This window comes from Galleria mellonella, unplaced genomic scaffold (genome assembly GCF_026898425.1).
Source record: "Galleria mellonella isolate WM207_F2 unplaced genomic scaffold, CSIRO_AGI_GalMel_v1 utg200, whole genome shotgun sequence".
NCBI classification, from domain to species: domain Eukaryota; kingdom Metazoa; phylum Arthropoda; class Insecta; order Lepidoptera; family Pyralidae; genus Galleria; species Galleria mellonella.
The window spans coordinates 1,188,177-1,212,086 of NW_026442034.1; the positions used below are offsets into that span (position 1 = coordinate 1,188,177).

A 23,910-nucleotide genomic window follows, 5' to 3' on the forward strand; every position below is an offset into this window, starting at 1 on the left:
TTGGCCGGCAGCACACCTGCAACGCCGCTGGTGTTGTGGGTGATCATGGGCGGCGGTAGTCACTTACCACCAGGTGAGCCGCATGCTCGTTTGCCCCCTGTGTTGTAAAAACAAAAAAATAAAAAAAAAAAAAAAGTTGCAATGGACTGGTCACCATAGCTCGAAGAACCGACAAACGTATGGGTAAAAACAGTGACGCCCCTACTAGATGGAGTGACGACCTCAAATGCATTGCAGGGAGTTAATAGATGCAGGTGGTTTAAGACTGTTCCTTATGACAGTCTGGGGGTGGCCTATGTCCAGCAATGGACGGATAATGCTTGAAGTGATGAATGTACAAACCGAAAATATTTTTCGCCTTACTTGTAAACAGGTGGGGGGAAGGGATTGTTAGTAATGGGGTCTAAGTCTTATTGCTAGTAATATACTCATGTCGACTTCCACATGGTTCCCTCTTTAAACCATCGTGGTTTATTCTTGTGCAATTCGACTCGATGGGCTAACTGATGTTCCATTAAGTTCCCTTAGTTGCCTCTTACGACACCCACAGGAAAGGAAGGGATTGCCTATTTTACCAGAGGGAGCCTTTGTACAAAAGTCGTTTGCTTGGGTTTACCATGAAATTAAATTTTAAACTTTCAGACTCAATTTCTTTATTACATTCATACCGAAAACGATTTAATATTTCGTTCGTCATAAATCCTACTATAAAAATCCAAGGGAATGTAATTTTAGTATTTTCAATATTTTTAAACGGTATCTATTATGTAATTCTAACATCAAATTTGTATTTCGTTCGGACCCGAAATCTCGGAAAACATTTCATGGTAGACCCTCTGATTTAAGATCCACATTCATCTGTGGAGGTGGTAATGTCAAATGGTATACCGGGCAGGCATTCGAATTGCTGACGTCGTACCACGATGTCCTTGAGCGGGACGTAACGTTCAGTATACAGTGCGGGCCCGCCAACTCCAAAGGCATCCTGCTGCGGCCGCGTCCCGACGATCCTCAAAAGGACATCGGCGTCACCATCGAGCCGAAATTCCTGCACTACCACGACGACGAGCACGGTAAGTCTGTTTTTAGGTTAAAATTCCTCTGTTAACCCCTACAAATAGAAGGCTTTTCAATGAAACTTGGTTTAAATTAATGGAAAGTGAAAATTTACTATGAATCTGGGTCGTCTTTTTTTTATACAACTTAGAATGACAGACAAGTTGACGGCCCACCTGATGTAAAGTGGTAACCGTCGTCTATAGACATGAGCAGTACCATGGACATAACAGAATATACTGTTTCGCCCATGATACCCCCAATGCGTTGCCATTCCTGAGGACTCAGGTGTTATTCCTCTGTACCCTGTAAATTCACGCCATATTCCACCCTTCAAACCGAAACACAGCCATGCAAACACAACTGCTTCACGGTTGAAACACGAATCGGACAGAGGTACCCAAGCAATCGTCTTTTGTACAAAGTCTCCCTCTGGTCGTCTGCTCTCAATTAGCTGCAATTTAGGGTTGCCAAGTGACAGTAGATACGATAATTACCATTCTAAATTACCACTCGTAATATCTCATAGTAGCAGTACCTCTACACATATCGGAACTATTACTAGAGCAAATAATATGTTGTTTTATCATAAATAGTTATTATTCCAGTCGTTAATTGTTCACTATAACGTAATTGACTATGTTTAGCTCACTCATTATATTGCAAGTAGTTGCTACGCTTCACAAATGGGTTGGCAACTGCAGTTTGGCTTTTGGTGGTATTTTAAGAGGGATGCTGCTAATAGAAAAAAGGTCTTTTAAGTTTTCATGACAATTAAATATAACAATCGTGTCTGCATCTGCGAATGACAATAATGAACTTTTGAATGTGATTTTGAAAAATCTGGACTCGATTATCTTGAAAACTTGTAAGTAAAATTTGTAAAAATATTAATATACATAATGTGAACGGGGATAAAAAAAAAAGTAAGTTTTGTTTCTTGCGGATTCTATACAATAGATAACAATATTCGGAACCTAGCAGTGAAAAGATATAATATGATTATTAAAAGAGTTTGTAAACAAGTTTGTTAACATGTTGTTTGTCAAAAAATTGGTTATAAATTCAAGATATTACTCTATTACTTACCATTACCGCTCTGCTGCTAAGCACAGTCATTGGTTGTTCATTCATAGTTCATAATTAGAATTGGTATATTTGTAGCTATTGTAGTCTGCATTGTTGTTAAATTCTTACTCAGACCTTGCCATGTAGTAAAACAAAGTGTTAACGGTTACTATTAATGTCATCTATTAGAAATAATTTAACTTTAAAGGAAACATTTAAATATAACTTAAATAAGTAGATTCGACTGAAACAAATCTAAACTAACTAGATTGCTAGTTATACGATTGGCTCGAGAGATCTGTCGTTCATTTACCTGCTCGAATCTCCACACTCGTATTGAACACGACGGTCGACCGGTCGCCTTACGTGAGATATTAGACGAGTGCCCTCGAGACGAGCGTGTGGGAGTAACGAGCGGATGCCAATAAAATCTTATGTAGCGTCCGGTGCGTTGCAGACAAGGCGGTGATGTCGAAGCAGCTGTCGTTCGGCATGCGGCTGGCGCTGTCGTGCGGCGCGGCGTGGCTGGCGGCGCCCGCGCACCTCGACCTCATGAACGCCGCGCGCCCGATCGCGCTTCGCCTCGATACCGCCGCGCTGCCGCCCGGCGCGCATTTCACCAGGTCGCTACTCGCACGCTCTCACACGCCGCCAAACGTACGCGCACGCCCGTCCCTCACAACCCATACATACATACAACGTACACATATGGGTGCACATACAGTACATAATCCGCACACTTCACACACCAACTACACCAAATATCACCAAACAATCATGAATCTTTATAAGACTTGCGCTTTTCCTACGCTTAAGATTGGTTTATTAATATGGGTCTCGTTCTGAGTGTATACCGTGCCTGTGCAGCTTGAACGCTTACGACGTGACGTGCCCGGAGAAGGGCCCAGTGTTCCGCGTGCCGGTAACGGTGCTGCAGCCCACGCCGCTGCCGCCGCCGCCCGCCGCGCCGCAATTCACCGCCACCGATGTACTCTTCAAGCCCGCGAATATCAAGAGGCACTTTTTTATGCGTGAGTTCCAAAATGGATGATAAGGAAATAATAACCTATCTGCACTATCGGCAACGCGCGCGTAATACCTCTGGTATTGCAGGCGTTCATAGGCTACGGTAACCGCTTACCATCAGGTGAGCCGTATGCTTGTTTGCCACCTCAGTGGTATAAAAAAAAAGGTATACACTGGCAAGTTAATAGTGAGGAATAGGGTACGATATATCCTCACAAATCAATTGATCTATTGTAACGAATTCACTAGGGTCTAACCATGATATCTTTCAGGGGATCACGTGAAAGTAGACCAGATAAAGTATATTCTTAGTTTTAGGACAGTTAGTCCTCGTTACTGACCACTTCCCTGCATATTTACTTATTAGTATCGTGAAGCAAAACTTGATATTCAACGATTGTTGTGCTCCCAGCCCCACAAGGAGCGACTTGGGGTGTACTGAAAATGTGGACGACGGACCACAACAATAGCGGCCGGTTTCTGGTGCATACAATGCAGCTGCTGCCGCGCCGCAGTTGCCGTTGCCACGAAACGCAGAAAATGGTCAACGTCTCATCGGAAGCACCTACTTTGCTGCCTTTTCAGGTGGTGGTAAGTATCATGAGATCAGTTTAGGTGCTGATCTAGATATTTTGCTGCACTTTAAAAATTTAGCAAGTTTTAGTGGTAGAACAGTTTTAAATGGATTGGATATTCTAATAGGTCTTTGATTAGTTTTCTACTGATGGATACAGTTTGTATCCGCGCGAAGGTTGCCAGTGGCGGTTTGGTACAACTGACCAAGACTGTGGTAGACATTTGTTTAAATGGATTTCGAAAATATAATTTGGTAGTTTTTTTTTATACAACTTAGAATGGCAAATAAGCTGACGGCCCACCTGATGGAAAGTGATAACCGTCGCCTATAGACATGAGCAGTACCATGGACATAACAGAGTATACTGTTTCGCCCATGATACCCCCCATGTGTTGGAGTGTTAGGAATACATCCCTAAGGACTTAGATGTTATTACTCTGTACCCAGCGAATTCACGCCATATCCCACCCTTCAAACCGAAACACAGCCATGCAAACACAACTGCTTCACGGTTGAAACAGGAATGGAACAGAGGTACCCAAGCAATCGACTTTTGTACAAAGTCTCCCTCTGGTAGTCTCTCTTCTCTTCAGTTTAATACACTGTCTCTCTATACGTCTTGTGTATTAATTTTTAAGTGTCATGCACACAATTGATCAGAGATCAAAAGATAATAATGTACGTTTCAGGGCGGAGTCCTAATAGAGGTTGTGATAGCGAAGTATTGGGCTAATATTGGCGACTTGATTATGAGCTACACAATCGAGTTTCACGGACTGAAGCCGGATTTCGGATCGCGGCTGGTGTTCGCGGCCAGCGAGGGGATCCGCACCTTTAACGTCTCCGCGCTGCGGCTGCAGGAGCTGCAGCCCACCGCCCAGCTCAAGTACTCCGAGCCTGTCGTCAGGTGAGTTCGCCTGTTCCAATTATCCTGCGGGTTCAGGAGCCGCAGCCCACTGCCCAGTTCAAGTATTCCGAGCCTGTCATCAGATAGGCTAAGACATGCATCTTACAAATTAAATAAATCATTTTTAATATGCTAACATATGTATATCTATTTTGATAAAGATGGTAACTTTATAACCACAGGCGGATTACAGTGTAAATAAATTGTCATCATATTAGCTTTTAACTGTCCATTGCTACATAAGCCTCCCCCTTGAGGGGTTTTTTTTTGATGGTTGAAAATGGTATGGTACCCCGCTTGTGCTAACGGGATACGCTGGCGGAGCACCAGTGACGGGTGATAGATGAGATAGAAAACAGGCCAGTTAGCCCGTCATGATGAATTCATCAGGAATTAACCATGATAGTTTCCAGGGAGAATCACGAGGAGGTCGAGTTGCCAGCCTGGTTGGGTATGTTGCTAGCAATGGGATTCTCAGTCTCCATTACTAACAATTCCTTTCCCCCAAGCCCTTGAGGGGGTTTGTCAGTAGTTGCCAGGCTTGGCAGGCGGATTGGTAACCGCGGTTAAACTTTAGCCACGTTTTTAAGCGACTGCCAAATGGAGGCAGTTATTAATCCTTACTACAGATAATATAATCGTCATTATCATATCAGCCTTTAACTGTCCACTGCTGAACTTAAGCCTCCCCCTTGGGGCGAGGGGGGGGGGGGGGTTGTCAGTAGTTGCTAAGCCAATTGCAGTTAGGTTTTGGAGATGTTTTAGGAGGGGCACTGCTGTCCATCCCTCGCCCTCCCTTAGTCGCCTCTTACGACACCCACGGGAAAGGAAGGGGTGGCCTATTCTATGCCGGGACCACATGACCAAAATATATTTTTTTTATCAACTTAGAATGGTAAACAAGCTGACGGCCCACTTGATGTAAAGTGGTAACCGTCGCCTATAGACATGAGCAGTACCATGGACATAACAGAGTATACTGTTTCGCCCATGATACCCCCATGCGTTGCCATTCCTGAGGACTCAGGTGTTATTTCTCTGTACCCAGTAAATTCACGCCATATTCCACCCTTCAAACCGAAACATAGCCATTTAAACTTTCATATATACTTTTATGTACTGAAATAATATGTAAACTTTTTTTATTTGCAGGCCAACGGAATCTAAAATAATATCGTTGACTGCGCGAGATGTAATCCCGCCAGCCAGACAGATATACCAACTTCTGAATACGTACAACTTCCATATTGCGAAAGCTACTGAGGTGAGACAATACTATATATATTTTGTAAAATGGAAAACACTATGTAAATAACAAATTTATGTAAATACTAGCGGCCCGTCCCGGCTTTGCACGGGTGGACATTTTTACATTTTAAAAATTAGCCATTAAGGCTGCGCACGCGACGGAAGCTTAAAAATAGAGTAACTTCTCCCGTTTTCCCAACATTTCCCTCCACTGCTCTGCTCCTATTGATCGTAGCGTGATGAAAAGTATACTATAACTTGCCCAGGAGTATGAAGAATAATTGTACCAAGTTTCGTTAAAATTCGTCGAGTAGTTTTTGTTTCTATAACGAACATACAGACAGACAGACAAAAATTTTACTGATTGCATTTTTGGCATCAGTATCGATCACTAATCGCCCCCTGATAGTTATAAAGTTGTATAAAAAAAAAAAAAAAGTAAGTTGAATAAAAAAAAAACGTATTTCAACAGGTAACGCCGATAGTGACGATGTTGTCTGAGACACTGTACGAGTCGGAGTTCGAGTCTCAGATGTGGATGTTGTACAATAGCTGTAAACAGTTGATGGCCGTCGGTGATGCATATCCGTCCAAGGTGGGTGCCAGATGTTCGTTAGTTTTTTTACCAAAGGTAGTATTGATGATGGCGATGATGATATCAAACGATAACTGTTCACTGTTGAACATAGGCCTACCCCTTGGGAGGTTTTGCCAGTAATTGTTGCGATTGGTAGGCGGGCTGGCAACCGCCATTATGCTCCTTTATAGTCGCCTCTTACGACACCTACGGGAAATGAAGAGGCGGCTTATTTTAACCAGACGGCTGAAAGGTGATGTGCATAAAAGAATAATGTGCCTAGACAATGTTCGATAAAGATAAGCGGAAAAAACATAAGACAAATGATACGAGAGAAAAAAAAAACTTTGATTATAATTGTCCATTATGTAATTGTGTGTTAAGTAAATAATATTACATACATTAGTCGCTCTAAATACTAACTTCGTATTCCCCAGACATATCCTTTTTATCATAAAATCGAAGTATGGGCTCTTCAAAAAGAACATATTAACAGTTTAAATTGAACACTTCCGCTGTGCAGTACTCGGTGAAGTTGGAGAAGGGCGACTACGTGCTGCGGCTGAACGTGCGGCACGACAACCGCGCGCTGCTGGAGCGGCTGCAGGAGCTGCCCGTGCTCGTGCAGCAGCGCCTCGCGCAGACCATCGCGCTCGACGTCTACTGCTCGCACTCGCAGGTGCTGCCACCGCCTCACCCTCACCGCTACACCACCACCTCCTCACGAACACCACCACCACCACTTCACTACCATTACCACCGACACTTTACTATAACCACCACCACCTCACTACCATTACCACCGACACTTTACTATCACCACCACCACCTCACTACCATTACCACCGACACTTCACGATCACCACCACCACCTCACTACCATTACCACCGACACTTTACTATCACTACCACCACCACTTTACTACTACCACTGAAGCACCACCTCACCATTGTTATCTCACTACCACAAACCCATTGAGACCACCCTATTACCACCACCCCACTATCATCATCATATCCACCATTCATATTACTTCACTATCATTCAACCATTACTATCATCTCACCACCCAGTTCTATCATATCTCTGTCATTAAAATACTACCACCCTATTTCATCATTACATTAACCAAACCATTACCTTCTAACCACTATCACCCTGGGGGAAAGGGATTCTTAGTAACAGGCATCTAATAGCTTTATCACTAGTAATATACTCTTATTAAATCGACCTCTTCTCGATTCCCTCTTGAAAACATCGTGGTTAACTCTAGTAGAATTCATCACGATGTTTACCTATCATTCCTACCCTCATTGTTGTTCCGCCAGCGTACACCGTTAGCGCAGACGCTATTACTGAAACAAGACCACTATCATCATGAAAATTAATCATTTGTTACAAATGATTAATATAACATCTTCTTGTATTTGCAGGCGATAACAGGAGGGAAGAAATTTGTTACAGCGTCCCTGTCCAACGGGACTACCTTACCATTGTACATAGCTGCTCTACCTTCGGATAAGTGAGTGTATTAAAAAAACAATCTATACTAATATTATAAAGAGGAAAGATTTGTATTTTTGTGTGAATGAGATTGCTAGTAATGGGGTCTAATTGACCCATTGCTAGCAATACTCCCAATCAGGTTGATCTCCACGCAGTTTCCCCTGGAAACCATCGTGGTTAATTCTAGTGGAATTCGTCATGATGGGCTAACTGACCTGCTTTCATCGTCACCTATCATCCCTCACTGGTGCCCCGCCAACGTATACCGATAGCGCGGGTGGGATTACAATTTCATCATCACTCGTTAAAAAAAATATGTATAAATAACCATGAAAGTACATGGTTGAAGTATATAGTAATGAGCGTGATGTGACTGTGAGGGTGGTGTCGCAGGCTGAGCCGGTCGCAGCTGGGCGTGGGGCAGGCGCTGTCGGGGTCGCTGAGCCTGGCCAAGGACGAGCTGGGCCGCCGCGCCGACACCTACGCGCTGCACTACGCGCCCTGCGAGCCGCCGCGCCGCGCCGCCAAGGACAAGCCCAAGCCCGACGACTACGCCGACGCCTACCGCGACTTCGCTGCCGGCTGGCTGCCCAAGCTCGGTCAGTCGCTCTAGCCTTAACGCCGCTCCCGCACTTGGGAGGAAAATGGATTGTTAGCAATAGAGTTTGACAGTCCCATTGCTAGCAATATGCCCTATTAGATCGACCTCCACTTGATTCCCCTCTGGAAACCATCGCGAACAATTCTTATTGAATTCGTCACGATGGACTAACTGGTTTGGTCATTTGGAGAGGATGGATGAAAGAAGAACTACGAAAGAGATTTATTGAGCAAGAATGAATGGAGATGTCGGTAGGGGCCGCCCTAGACGGACGTATGTCGACCAAATAGGCGACGTGCTGAAGAAGGACCAAATTAAAAGTACCCGTAACCGACGAACGTGTATGACAAGATTGATGAATGTGGAAGAAGCGAAAGAGGTTTGTTTGAATCGAAGCATTTGGCGTGCCATTGTTTCTGCCTACCCTAATGGGAGACAGGCGTGACAGATATGTATGTATGTATGTATGGACTAACTGACCTACTTTTCATTCTCACCTATCATCCTTCACTGGTGCCCCGCCGGTGTATACCGATAGCGCATGTGGGGTTACCATTCCATTATCACCCATAAAAAATACTTAATTAATTTTAACAATAATTAAAAAACGACAATTCTGAATTAAACTCCTGAGAGTGGGCAACACATGTAAGTCGCATTGTAAGCGACAGGTAGGCCAAAATATTCACATCTTAGCTCCCTGATAAATAAAAAAAAAGTTGCAGAAGCTCTTTTATGTGATGGAGAGACGATGACGACCGGTTCCTCAAAGACTGGTACGTAGTATGGAAGCAATTGAGAGGAACCTTTACCCAGCAGGGGGTCACCAAGGGCGATTGAAATGATTGATTGAAATCAATTATAACTGCATTTCTCGCTATTTAACAAAAAAAAAAAATTATAAAAATGTTATTTCACTTCTTCAAAAGGGGGGTAAAGAGGTTTCTTCAGGGTCGGCAACGCACGCGTAATGCCTCTGGTATTGCAGGTGTTCGTAGGCTACGGTAACAACTTACCATCAGGTGGGTCGTATGCTTGTTTGCCACCTCAGTGGTATAAAAAAAAACTTGCAATAATTCCCCTCCCAATAATTTAATAGCACGACTATGTATGAGTTCTTATAGACTTTATGTGGTAGGTCATAGAGTACTTGTCACAGTTTTCAAATGTATTATCGGATTGCAGAAGGCGATAAACTAGAGCAGTTGTACGAGGAGATGCAGCAGAAGTTCCCAGGCTACCTGGGCACTTATATCGCCTATCTACATGCCCTGGACCCCCCCACGGATCCTAAGAAGTGAGTCACTTATGTTCGTAAATCCTTACTATATGTATGTAGCGAGGTAGGCAGAGAACCTAGTATCAAAACTTAAGTCCTTACATCTCTTACTTCCTGCACTTTCATATCGCGTCTCATGCATGCTCGCAGAAATCCTTTATTTATAGTATAAAGGGTATTTGGTTATTTGATTACAAATATTTTGTTTAATTCCTCTAACATTAGTATGTGTGTGACTGCCAACGCTCGAAGATTGACCACCACTATTACTAGCAGAAGTTCCACAACCTTTCATATTAGTCATCAATCTCCGACTGCCATTTTGTTCACGCACCTTTTGTGTTACATATTTCACTGTTCGACGCCCAAATTGAGAATGACTTATTTTCAACTGTGTTGCCGTATTTTTACCCTTTCAGCAAAGTGGCATTATCATGCTCTTTTTTGAAAAAGGCATCGGCAGTCACTCACATACTAATGGTAGCGGGATTAAACTAAATAATTCGAATCAAATAACCAGTGAACTTATGATAATTTAAAAGTCAGTTATAACTAACAAATTACGAGTATATATTGAACAAAGTTTTCCATTGTGCATGATAGTAGTCCATCATTGTTTGTTGTTGTTTTAGGTTACCTCACGCCAACGAAGAGCCAGATGTTACAAAAGCATGGTGTGAACAGCTCATCGCTATATCAGATAAGGTATAATTGGATTGATTTATCAAATTTATAATGTAGGGATTTGTGGAAGATGATTCTAGGCACTTTTACTAGGATTATAGGGTTATTACCCATGCCTAGAATCTTCTTCCACAAAGATCGATGGTTACTGCTCTGATATCTATATATTAGATTCCTCTGGATACTGGTAGCGGAAAAAGATCATTATCAATTTTAATATCGCGTGTACCAGTTGGATATCCGTACTTATTCCGATTGCGTTCTATATTTCGATACTATATAATAATGGATCAGCGATATTATATCCGTTATTGGACAAATATATATTGGTATTGCAATAAATAGATATTGCAATATATAAATATTGCGATATATAGATATTGCAAGATATAGATATTGTAATATATATGTAGATATGTTATTCACTTCTAAAAGATTCACTATTAGTTTACGTTTGTGTGATATGATTTTGATCCTGATAGTTTATCATTGTACAACCGTCAGTATTTTTTCTTCCTGTTGAAGCTGCGTGGCCGCTTGGAGGTCGAATTGAGAGTATATTGATAGAAATAAAGGCCATCAGACCTCATTCTGTATGAATTTGTCACTATGGGCCAACTGACCTGTTTCATTCTTATTTATTATCTCTCACTGCTTCCCTGCCAGCGTTATTGCCTTACCCATATGCGCTTTGGGGGATGGTCACCATTCTATCATCATCCAATAAAAAAAATCCCTTGCTCGCCGATATGGGCATTTTTTTTTTATAGATAATGGAATGGTAACACCGCCTGCGCTAACGGTATACGCTGGCGGGCCACCAGTGAGGGATGATAGGTGACGATTAAAGCAGGTCAGTTAGCCCATCGTGATGAATTGCACTAGATTAACCATAATGGTTTCCAGGGGGAGCCACTACTTAAGGGGGTTTTGCTAGTAGTTGCCACGCTTGTCAGGGGAGTTGGCAACCGTAGTTAGGCTTTAAGAGGGACGTTCTTGTCCGTCCCTTGACCATTTAATGTCCTTGGTTGTCTCTTACGATACCCATGGGGAAGGAAGGGGTCGCCCACTCTATGCCTATATTCTGTTATTACTAATAAATTAAATTTATGTTTGTTTGCAGGTGATCAAAGCGATAGATCAAGACAAATTGCTCGCCAATCTCGGAATTAAGAATGACATACGCAGCGACGCCAATAAAATCAAACAGTGAGCGTTTAACAAGCATTATAATTGATTAAAATTGTAATATATTGAAATAAATACAGAGGGAGACTTTGTACAAAAGTCGATTGCTTGGGTACCTCTGTTCCATTTGTGTTTCAATCGTGAAGCAGTTGTGTTTGCATGGCTGTGTTTCGGTTTGAAGGGTGGGATATGGCGTGAATTTACTGGGTACAGAGGAATAACATCTGAGTTCTCAGGAATGGTAACGCATGGGGGGTATCGTGGGCGAAACAGTATACTCTGTTATGTCCATGGTACTGCTCATGTCTATAGGCGATGGTTACCGCTTTCCATCAAGTGGGCTGTCAGTTTGTTTGCTATTCTAAGTTGTATAAAAAAAAAAAAACACATCTTTTACATGGATTATACAACACACATTCACGCATATTCACGAACATTCATATATATATATATATATATATATATATATATATGTATGTATGTATTATATTTATATTGTATTTGTATTCACAGTTAGGTATCGATTAAGTAAAATAAATAATACATAATTAAAATAAAATATCTAAAACAGACATGTAATCGATCTCTGTTATGCGAGTAGATACTTCATTTATTTATTTATTCATTAGTACAAATACGTGTACATGGTGGACTTAATGCTAAAAGCATTCTCTCCCAGTCAACCATAGGCAAGTGTCAGAATACACGAATGCGGTACTACTAATTATTGATATACATACATACTAAAATTACATATATAAACAAATAAATATATATGAATAACAAATATATTTACACATATATGATATATACTACATTGTGCACTAATTTGGGAATAATATAAAGCACTTCATTATGTATTATTGATTTTTTTTATGAAGCTTAGAATGGCAAACAAGCTGACGGTCCACCTGGTGGAATTTTTGCTCTCCCCAGTATATTTCGTGTTATATGAAGTGTTGAGGCGTATATATTGTGTTATATGTTGAGAGGTTGTAACGGAAGTGTTGAGGCGTGATGTGATGTGAAGTGTTGTGTTGTGTTGTGGTGGCGGCAGGGAGCAGGAGCGGCAGCGCGGCTGGGCGGCGGAGGCGCTGTGCCGGCGCGGCGCCGCGCTCAGCCGCCTGCGCCGCCTGGCGCCCGCCGCGCCCGCGCTCGCCGCCGCCGCCGCCGACAACTACGCCGACCTGCTCAAGTTCGCCGACGCCGCCGACCCCAAGCTGCCCGCGGTGAGTCCCACGCCACGCCACGCCACGCCACGCCACGCCACGCCACGCCACGCCACGCGCTCTCCGTGCCACTATCGTGTCCGGATGGGCTAACTGACCTGCTTGGGGGGAAAGGGATTGTTAGCAATGGAGTTTGACAGCCCCATTGCTACCAATATGCCCTATTAGGTCGACCTACACGTGGTTCCCCCTGGAAACTATAGTGAATTGTTGAATTCGTCACGATGGGCTAACTGATGTACTTCGTCCTCACCTATCATCCTTCACTAGTGTCCAGCCGGTGTATACCGATAACGCGGGTGGGGTTGCCATTCCATTATCATCCATTAAAAAAAACTGACCTGCTTTCATCCTCACCTGACATTTCTCACTGATGCCTCGCCAGTGTATAGTGATAAAGTAGGCGGGGTTACTTTACCCATTATCATCTATTGAGCTGTCCGCTGCTGAACACACTTGTCACGCTCGCCAAGCGGGTTGCCAACCACAGTTGAGCTTTCGGTGATGTTTTAAGAAGAACGCTACTACCCATCCCTCCACTTTAAGCTCCTTTAGTAGTCTCTTACGACACCCACGGGAAAGGAAGGCGTGGCCTATTTTATGCCGGGACCACACGGCCAATTAAGATAATGGCACATTTTTTCTATACCATTGACTGGTGGTAATGATTAATATCGACAATGCAAGAAATAAGGTGTGCGGTACACATCTCATCCCTGTATCCGCATAATCCTCATCCTTCCGGGGGAAAAGGGATTGTTAGTAATAAAGACTGGGAATCCAATTGCTAGCAATATACTTAATCAAGTCGACTTCCTCGCGGTTCCCCCTGGAAACTATCATGGTTAATTCCTGATGAATTCATCATGATGAGCTAACTGGCCTGTTTTCATTCTCATCAATCACCCTTCACTTGTGCTCCGCCAGCGTATCCCGTTAGCGCAGGCGGGGTTACCATACCATTTTCACCCACCAAAAAAATCCTCATCCTCCACTACGGTCATCTACTATCGTCTCCAAAGTTACCATTCCATTTTTAATCATAAAAAAGTCATGTTACTTCCTTCAAAATCCACCATACTCTTCCACTTCTTCTTTCACAACAACTACAGCAATTCCCTTCACCAATCCAATCTAGTGGTATACGATATACATACAAAAGATAGAGGGGCGAGGCTAGGGGAGGGGGAGGGAGCGGCAGAGGTAAAAAACTGACATTGGTGGATAAAAAGATGTCTCCTGTTTAAAATAATACTACCTACATTAGTATATTCTTTCTTCCTTCATACGGGGATTCATCATTCATCATCATCATCATGGGCATTCATCTCTTACTTTATTCCTCTTATTATTTGAAAAAAAAATCACGAATTCTAAACTCAGAGTGTACCCTTCACAGGTGATGCACTACGGCGTATGGCACTGCTTCACCAACAAACATTGGGGGCGAGCGATCAAACTGCTCAACAAGATCCAAGAGGAGCGGCCTTCAAGGGACGCGGAGGAACGCCTCGTCGAGGCGTACGAACAGTTGGGGTGGAATTACCTCGCGAAAACTACCCAGTTGTCGTTACCGATCAAGTACCCTTCGGCGTACCGACCCTTCTGAGGGTGTGTGGACGATCACTAATACATGCGCGGTAAGCGCCTGCGCAAGCGGCGGCCATTTTGTCATAATTTCCCTTTCATGTAATTACGTAACACGTGTTTTTTAGATTTTTTTTTATAGATGACATTGACAAGCCCTGTCTATCCCTTTCAGACCTGAACGATACGGGCGTGGGTTGTAACATTAAAAAATTCTAAAACCGCGCGCAATTCATTTTTACGCACGAAGCTGAAATAACATGATAGTGAGATTTTAAACCAGCCAATAAGAAATCATTTTAGCGGTTAGGTGGTGCAGTAGTCTCGTGCGTGCCGGCAAGATGACTTGGCGCCAAAACACGAAAATATATTTAATCTGAAAGAAAAAAAATCTTGGGTCTGAAAGGGCTATGTTATCGGTTGACGCTGTTCAGGTACCAGTAGGTGATGATAGGTGAGCTCAATTGGTCCATCCTGAAAGGGAGTTTTGTCCGCTTGACAACATGTAAGTCGTTCGCGCAATCCATTAACCGTTTCGGATATCGACTCGTGATGTGGTAGTGACCGGATTTAGGCAATAGGCACGAATAACACTTCCTATCTCATTGTCAGACAACAAAAAGGGTATTGAAACATGTTGTTTTGAACCTACAAATTGTTGGGTTCGAAATTTCTGGAACTTTTTTTTTTTATATAACTACCCCCTTATTCGATAACCATAAAGTTATTCAATAGATTGAATTTGTTTTGTCCTTTTTGTTTTTAGGTTAATTTTTATTTTGTGACAAAGTGACAAATCATGCTAATACCACAGTATAACGAATAACCAGTGGTTCAACGTCTTTGGCGTGTTACGAACGACTGCATGGCAATAAGGGACGCGTCGCTTTGTCTAGACGTGTCCACTGGACGACTGGTAGGAAAAAAATTAAGTTTTTTTAATCTGTGGTTAAAAAAAAATATTATAATTAGGAATTAGATGGATAATGTTTACGTACTGATACTTATTTTAAACATGTTAATACATAATGGTAATGTGTAATCGATTTGTTTGTTTTGAACATGTATAGTTTGTCGTATGGCTTGTAGAGAACGCGGTACAGTGTTCGTTGATCGAGATTATATAATAAAAATGTTTTGTATTTTATTAAAATTTCATATGAAATCGCCGACAATTCGGGAATAATTACTACACTAGTAACCGTAGTACTAGTATGGTGATTACTAATATAATAATTAGTTATTATTATATTAGTCATTACTAATTATTATATTACTGGTTACTAATTATTATATTACTGGTTACTAATTATTATATTACCGATTACTAATTATTATATTACCGATTACTAATTATTATATTACCGATTACTAATTATTATATTACTGATTACTAATTATTAATTACCATATTAGTAATCGCTAATTATTATATTAGTAATTACTGTATTAGTATAGTAATTTTTAATTATGATATAAATTATTACTGTATAATTTTTTTTCAAATTTTCTCTAAAGTCATCCATCCACAATTCGAGAGTAATTACTATATCGACAATTACTGTACTAGAATAGTAATTGCTACTTAAAATTAGTACTAATTAATAAGTAGTAATCACTATATTAGTACAGTAATTACCAGTATAGTATGCTGTTCTGGCACAGTAATTACTATATTAGTATAAATTAGTCCTAGATACGATTCTCGGCTGATCTCATATACCTTCGTTGATGCGGTCGCGACCAGAGCATGGTCAGGTATAGAGTGTACAGCTTTGCCCTTGGTTTCGCGTTAACAAGATAATAGATACGATTCGACGCTATTATTACGTCTAAGTATAGCAATATTGTTGATATTACGTAAAACATCGTGTTATAGTTATAATTAATACATTTATGACGCATTTTCTGGTTGTTCATATTATATGAAATGAAACCAATATTAATATATGAGTTATTTACCGTATCTTACACGACTTAAGCATTTTTTTTTAATTATTTTTATGACGTGGATTTATACAGGTGAAATAATAATCTTTATCCTTCATCCATTCTTTTCCTTTGTTTAAAATTCGAATGATAAGTATTCGAAAAAGAAAATATAAACCTGTTTTATACTTAAACATTTTTTTTTTTATTTTTATGACGAGAATTTATGCAGGCGGAATAACAATATTTAGCAGTCTTTTCTTTTTTTAAAATTCGAACGTTAAGTGTTCGAAAAGGAAAAGAAAAATATAAACCTGTCTCACACTTAATTTTTTTTTTTATTTTTATGACCAGGATTTAGCCACCTTTAGCACTTTTTTTTTTAATTCGAACGTAAAGTATTCGAGAAAAAAAAATATAAAATATATGCCACCCATATTTTTTAATGGACAACAATAGTATGGTAGCCACGCCCACGTTATCGGTATACGCTGGTGATACACTTGTGAATGGTGATGAGAGCAGGTCAGTTCTTCGTGATGAATTCAACAAGAATTAACCGCATGGAGGGATCAGCTGTAAACTGTATCTGCTTTACAGTCTTTTCCCCCTAAACCATTCATACTGCCATGACTCGTTCATCTACCAACTGTCATACATATACATACAGCTGGCATACATTAAAATGGAAGGCTCCAAATGTTTTGTTTGTTGTTTTTCAATATGTTTCTTTAAGAAATACGTTCAGTATCACCGGTAAAACAATCTTAATTGGATATTTATAAAATTCGATATCGTTAAGTATAGATGAATTACGTAAAACAAAAATATTAATATATGACGTCAGAAAAGTTCTCAGTTCTGACGTTATTTTTGCTCGTCATATTTGATGATTCGGCCATCGATACTGTTTACTTTCGACATACGAATTGACTTTTCATACAAATTTTTTATTTGTTTTTTTTTTGTAGAAATTTCCACAAAAAGACGTTCATAGGCTACAGTAACCGTTTACTATCTGAGGGCCTACCATGAAATGTTTTCCGAAATTTTGGAGCCAAACGGAACACAAATTTGTTGTTTAAATTACATAATACAAGCCGTTTGGAAATATTAAAAATTTTGTTAAAATATTGTTTCTCTGGACTTTTATGATAAAATGTTATACTCCATTTATTGGTCAGATTTTGGTATAAACAAAAACACGAAATTGAGTCCGAAATTTCGAAATTAGATTTCATGGTAGACCCGCTGATGGGCTGTACGCTAGTTTGTCACCCTCGTGGTATATAACGTTTCGTACTAATTTTATCATTAGGTTTTTTTTTTTGTGAATATCTTATATTTATTATGGGACATATTTGCGACCAATAACTGAGTTGTCTTTTGAAATTATAGTATTTAATGCATATGGTGTGAAGCGTGGACTGCGTGGTTTTGAGTCGATGGACAGTTAACTAATTTGCCACGAGACAAATAGAAAACGAATCATTCGCTAGACATGCATGAGAAAGACCAATGCGCAAGACGTTACTGTCTCGTTCTATTTCATGCATGCGGTAACGAAAACGTATCTGCCGAGGGATTCGCATTTCAGGGATAAATCACTGTATTTTAAACGCACAACAATTATTTTATTACTAAGCAATGTTAGATAGACTCTTGTATCACAATAGCTTAAAAAAAGGAACTTGTATAATTCTGCCGCCTTCTTCTTTTTCTTTCTTCTTATTCTTCTTTTTCTTTCTTCTTATTCTTCTTTTTCTTTCTTCTTATTATTCCTCTTTTTTCTTTCTTCTTATTCTTCTTCTTTAGATAGTGCTTGTTGTAAAACAATTATTGGTAAAATAATGCTGTTGTTATCACCATATTTTTCAATGTACAATTCTTTTAATATAACGATTAATTTAGTTTTAAACTCTCAGTACATTATCATACACACAAGCTATTTGAAGCGCCTTAATATTTAAACTTGGGTTAGTATTCAAAATTCATACTCAAGTTTCTATCTTAAGGGCGTATCGACTTTCCTTGTATTACTTAATCGATCAATCGATCGATTAAAACATTTAAAATTTGGAATTTAAACAATGAATTAAAAGAACACGTTTTCATCTCTCGAGTGACTTCATCTCCTATGATTAACTTCGTCTTAATTTTCTTTTATTAATCTTAAACAGTATCTTGTGATAGATTTATATTATAATATGAGCCTAAGATACAACACGCGCATATAGAGATAGCTATATACAGTTGCCATCTCTTTCTACTATTTTTAAACTACAAAAGATTTCAGAATATGTTTACATGTAAAAGTACTGTAATAGGTTTGGTATATATGTTTATTTTTATGAAATAGTTGTTCCCATGGTCTTATCCGTGTGAATTAAAAAAAAATAATAATGGTAAAACGTAACCTAGATATTAAATAAAGATATAGTCCGTCTGTGAATTTAGTTCAAAACAATTTAAGCAGTCGTTTAAGCATGTTTGTATGACAAACATCCAAATGTCTTTACAATCATTTTCGTCATCATTACATCAGACGTTACCTGTCCACCGCTGGACATAGGCCTCTCCCATACTGCCGTAAACACTGACCCCAAGTCACCTGCATCCACTGACTATCTACTATGGTATTTGAAATCGTTGCTCAGTCTAGTTTCACACTGCGTTTACCTGTATGAAGTCGCCACTTTAAAAACTTTCTTCAAACTAAGCCTATTACAGTTAATTTACTTTTAATAAACATTACCATTACATTTACCAGAGGGAGACTTTGTACAAAAGTCGATTGCTTGGGTACTTCTGTCCCATTCGTGTTTCAACCGTGAAGCAGTTGTGTTTGCATGGCTATGTTTCGGGTTGAAGGGTGGGATATGGCGTAAATTTACTGGGTACAGAGGAATAACACCCGAGTCCTCAGGAATGGCAACGCATGGGAGGTATCGTGGGCGAAACAGTATAATCTGTTATGTCCGTGGTACTGCTCATGTCTATAGGCGACGGTTACCACTTTACATCAGGTGGGCCGTCAGCTTGTTTGCCATTCTAAGTTGTATAAAAAAAATACATAATTATTGTATATATATACAATAATAATACAAATAGATTCAAAGGTTATATTTCATTATGTAAATAAACGAATGATTCAACTATGCCACTGTAGTTATATATTTGTTAGTGTTAGTTAATGGTAAATATTGTGATTTGATTTGCTTACATGTAAATCATGCCTTGATCGATAAAGTCGCCTTTACGTGCCAGTTTTGATATAAATGAAAAACTAATTATGATATAATATGATAAAACTGAAATATGTACGTGTCCAACCATTGATCAAGTAGAATACGACGCAAGTGTTAAGTGCGTAAGTACTTTATAGCTTACTAAAGTGTGATAACGTCGGAATTGTACGTCGATTTTCAAGAACATTTGATTAGTATTAGATATTTGCAATTGATTATATAAAAAGTGTTCTGATTGGTAATTAAAATGTATTTATTGATTAAATTGACATTAATTGATATTTTCTACTTTGGGTTTGTTGAAAGAGAAATCTTGTGTAGCGTTAACCAGAATTTATTTTAATAATCTATTAGTTTGCTATCAGAGCATTTTTTTTTTAATAGCAAATGCAATGAAATGAAATTGATAAAATAATAAAAACAAATGAGAGATATTGAAAAATTTTTCCACTTGTTCCTGTAAATTGACACATAATTCCGACGTTGTAACACTTAGGTACGAACGCACTTAACTATATATCAACTTTTGACACATAATTCCGACGTTGTAACACTTCGGTTTGAACGCACTTAACTATGCGTGTATACCAAATTATAATATACGCATTGTAAGAGCATTCGCCGTGATTGATGCTTCCTTGTAGAGAAATATGCAATGTTATTTATGTGAAAACACATTTCGATGGAGTCGAACGGTGACGGCTTCTGGCATTTTTGTTTTAAGCGCAAATTGTACGGATACAAAGGTATATGCGTGACGAATGAACGTAGGAGGCACTCAATTGGATTGTATATATTTTTTTTTTATTTTACGCTATGGAATATCATCGGTTATTCCGAGACCGATTTTCATTTATTTACATGAGAGGCATTCGCTGCTGTATTGTTGTTTTAAAGATAAATATATTTCACGAGAAGTACATATTGCATATGTAATAAATTTCATTTCAAATGCCACTTAATGCAAATATGCTGGAAGGACGCAAATGTATCGACCGCCCCCTTGTTTTCGAGTTGGTACTTTTCTAGTTAAAAATGGATATGAAATTTCAAATTTCTTTTGTTTCATGTATCAATATTGCCATGATATATTTGTGAATATTGAATATGCCATTGTATATGTATAAGGGGGAATTTTATGAAGTCACTATGTTGTCGTTTCCGACAATTGCTTCGTCTTTATCCGGATGTCTTCGTAAGGGGGCGTACGGCGCTTTGCGTCGCAGCGTCATGTGTAAATTTCCCATTATACGTATATATATAGACATGGTTAAAAATGATAACATAAGCTCTATCAATAATATTGTCGTGAATTATGTTTTTTTATTAGTATTCTAGCTACAGGGTGCTGTTCTGTTGTGTGCTCAAAAGTAATAAGTACCTAAGTAATCTACGGACTAATTGTTCCATACGTTCCAGTTTATTTTCGACAGTGGAATGGTAACCTTATTACTTTTACAGTAAGGTCGTAATTCCGTTTCCCAAAAATGAGATATAGGTAGTTTTTTCTTTTGTAACAGTTTATTTTGGATTTTAGGTTTTGTTTTTCGCATTTTTTATATCTTGTTGCAGTCAATGCTATTTAAGACGTTTTGAATGTACGTATGTTACGTTATATCCTTGAACCTACCCGTAATAATGGCGAAAAAATTTCTTTCAGTGATGTCATACATTTTTATAAAAAAAATTATCAATTTTGTAATTATCAAAATACTTTTTATATTCTCTAGGTTGATGTGGATGATATTCCTTTTAGCAATAAATCCTATATCCATAAAAAAATAATTATTATAAAAAAAAATGCTGGCAAAATATTTTTATTAATTTTATATAAATTTATTATTATATTACGCTTAATAATATATAATTATATAAATCAATATTTCGATAATTTATGAAATAATTGGTCCGTAGGTAAAAGTTTTATTTTTAAATTTGCAGATTACTGAATATTGTAGTTCTGTGATGTCGCTTCTATATCATTATGTGATTATATTAAATAGTATGTAATTTTAAACAACTGCCGCATATGTATTAGTATATTATATTAAAAATGTAATTAAATAAATAGGTATTTATTTAAATTAATCAAAAGGAATTTTTAAAATGCGATAACAAGCTATCACAGAATTATTTAATTCGGTTTATATTAAGTATATATATATTTTTTATTTTATAGTGTAATGCAATGTAAACCTCATTAGTGTTATTGACTAAATGAAATGTCAAATGTGAATTATGTAATTGTCATTTTCGTAATATATCGTACTACGATTATGTATAATCGTACAATATCGTAATATCGTACCATTGTACCGTCACGGTATAATAGGAGAGCAGAATGTATGCAAATGTATAGAGGCGTGTTTAAATTTCCATGCACGTCCAACGTATCGTTGCGGGGATTAAAAACGTTTGTTAAAATTGCATATATTTTGCTCTCCTATTATATCGTTACGGTAAAATTGTACGATATCGTATCATAGTATGGTATATTATAAAAACGACCAGTGGGAATAAATGCAACGAGTTTACCAACTGTGGAATATTTTAATAAAGAGACGGATGTTACATTTGTACATGATAATAAATGCTTTTTTTTTCTAAAATTACTCGCCTTATGCGGACAGTAGTCCTGATCATTGAGAGCAAGGGATATTTTAAAAGTTACTATATGGGAACATGGTATATACCATACGTAGTATTAGCTCTAGGGTTTTTTAATGGGTGAAAAATAGAATGGTAATCTCGCCTTCGCTATTGTTTAAGATGGCGGGGCACCAGTGAGGTATGATAGGTGAGGATGAAGGTATGTCAGTTAGCCCATCGTGACGAATTCCATAAGCATTAATTACGAGAGTTTCTAAGGGACCGCGTGGTTCATGGTACACATAACTTGGTAAGTATATTGATAGCAATGCTCCAGAGATACCAGGGTCTTTTCCCCTAAATGGAACGAGTATGTACATAGGTTGGTAGTATCTGGAGTGAAGATCGCTTTTAATGACTGGAAGTTAGCCTATGTTCAGCATTGGATAGTGAAGAGGTAACAATGATGATGATTCATGAATCCGAACTGACCAATTTTCCTCAATGAACATAGGTCAGAATAAAAATAAATTTTAACATTTTATATACATATCCCAAAATCGATTTACTGTTTAAAGATTGTATAGATGTGAAGTAACCTATTGTCTTGGTAAAGGAAGGAACGAAGTTTTAATTTAATTATTTATTCTTTAGTACAGGAAATATGTAAATGGCGGATTTTCCTTTAGTCCTTACCATCTTAGGGGAATGTCAGAATGCTAGAACGAGGTACTACATACATGTAATTATTAGCTTGTACTTGATGTACAAGCTAATAATTACATGGATACACGGATTGAATATTGATAAATAACAAATATACACGAGGATGACAATACTGGATCTTTTTTCTTGATCGATGCTTAGTTCTTATCCCAATTATTATTAGGGGTCGGCGTAAAAAATTTGACGTTCATAAGCGGCTAAAATGTCCTACATGAATAAATGATTTTTGAATTTGAATTTGAATATGTTTTTTTCCATATTAGAAAAAGATTTGATTCATATTATTTTACAAAAATTAAAATCATGTTTGATATATTAAGGGCTTTAAAGGTTGGGAATGACCAAAGAAAATATGCATGGACTATGTAAAACATAATGCGAACAAAAAAGAAGAGTGCTCAGGTGTGACGACTAATAGGGATCAGTAGAAAAGGTAAATATTACACAGACCAGAAATAAGGCTTGATTCACACTACAATGTCACTCTCGGTGTGGTATAATTATAAATTTATTAAAATTTTAAAAAAGTCCCGACACAGACATGCCTATAAAAAGAGCTGATGACCTTAAAACGCCTGAATAGATCTCCATAAATTGTAGCTAAGAACCAAACAAAAAATGTTCTATCATAATCCTTCCATTCGTTTAGGAGCTACGATACCACAAAACGACATATGCACGTAAAATTTATAACACCCCTGTTTTTGGAGGTTAAAAATATCAATACATAAGAAACAATTTATTACTATAATCTAGTCTCGTTCTGGGGCCTACCATGAATTATTTTCCTTAATTTCGGGATCAATCGAAACATGTTAAAATTACATAATACATATTGTTTAAGAATGTTAAAATATCGTTCCTTTGGGCTATTACGGTAAAAT

The 23,910-nt window shown here is 38.6% G+C and overlaps 1 protein-coding gene across 1 annotated transcript in view; it reads left to right on the forward strand.

Moving 5' to 3' along the window:
• Positions 1-22,302, forward strand: part of LOC113514111 (tripeptidyl-peptidase 2) — a 32,743-nt gene extending 10,441 nt beyond the window's left edge. The window contains exons 12-26 of the mRNA XM_052894198.1: positions 896-1,073; positions 2,582-2,747; positions 2,992-3,155; positions 3,563-3,741; positions 4,417-4,634; positions 5,787-5,898; positions 6,355-6,477; positions 6,983-7,138; positions 7,894-7,982; positions 8,360-8,565; positions 9,753-9,864; positions 10,479-10,551; positions 11,654-11,739; positions 12,776-12,947; positions 14,347-22,302. Of these exons, the coding sequence (XP_052750158.1) occupies positions 896-1,073; positions 2,582-2,747; positions 2,992-3,155; positions 3,563-3,741; positions 4,417-4,634; positions 5,787-5,898; positions 6,355-6,477; positions 6,983-7,138; positions 7,894-7,982; positions 8,360-8,565; positions 9,753-9,864; positions 10,479-10,551; positions 11,654-11,739; positions 12,776-12,947; positions 14,347-14,556 (2,244 nt within the window). The 3' untranslated portion in view covers positions 14,557-22,302. The remainder of the gene's footprint in view (positions 1-895; positions 1,074-2,581; positions 2,748-2,991; positions 3,156-3,562; positions 3,742-4,416; positions 4,635-5,786; positions 5,899-6,354; positions 6,478-6,982; positions 7,139-7,893; positions 7,983-8,359; positions 8,566-9,752; positions 9,865-10,478; positions 10,552-11,653; positions 11,740-12,775; positions 12,948-14,346) is intronic.
• The last annotated feature ends 1,608 nt before the right edge of the window (positions 22,303-23,910 follow it).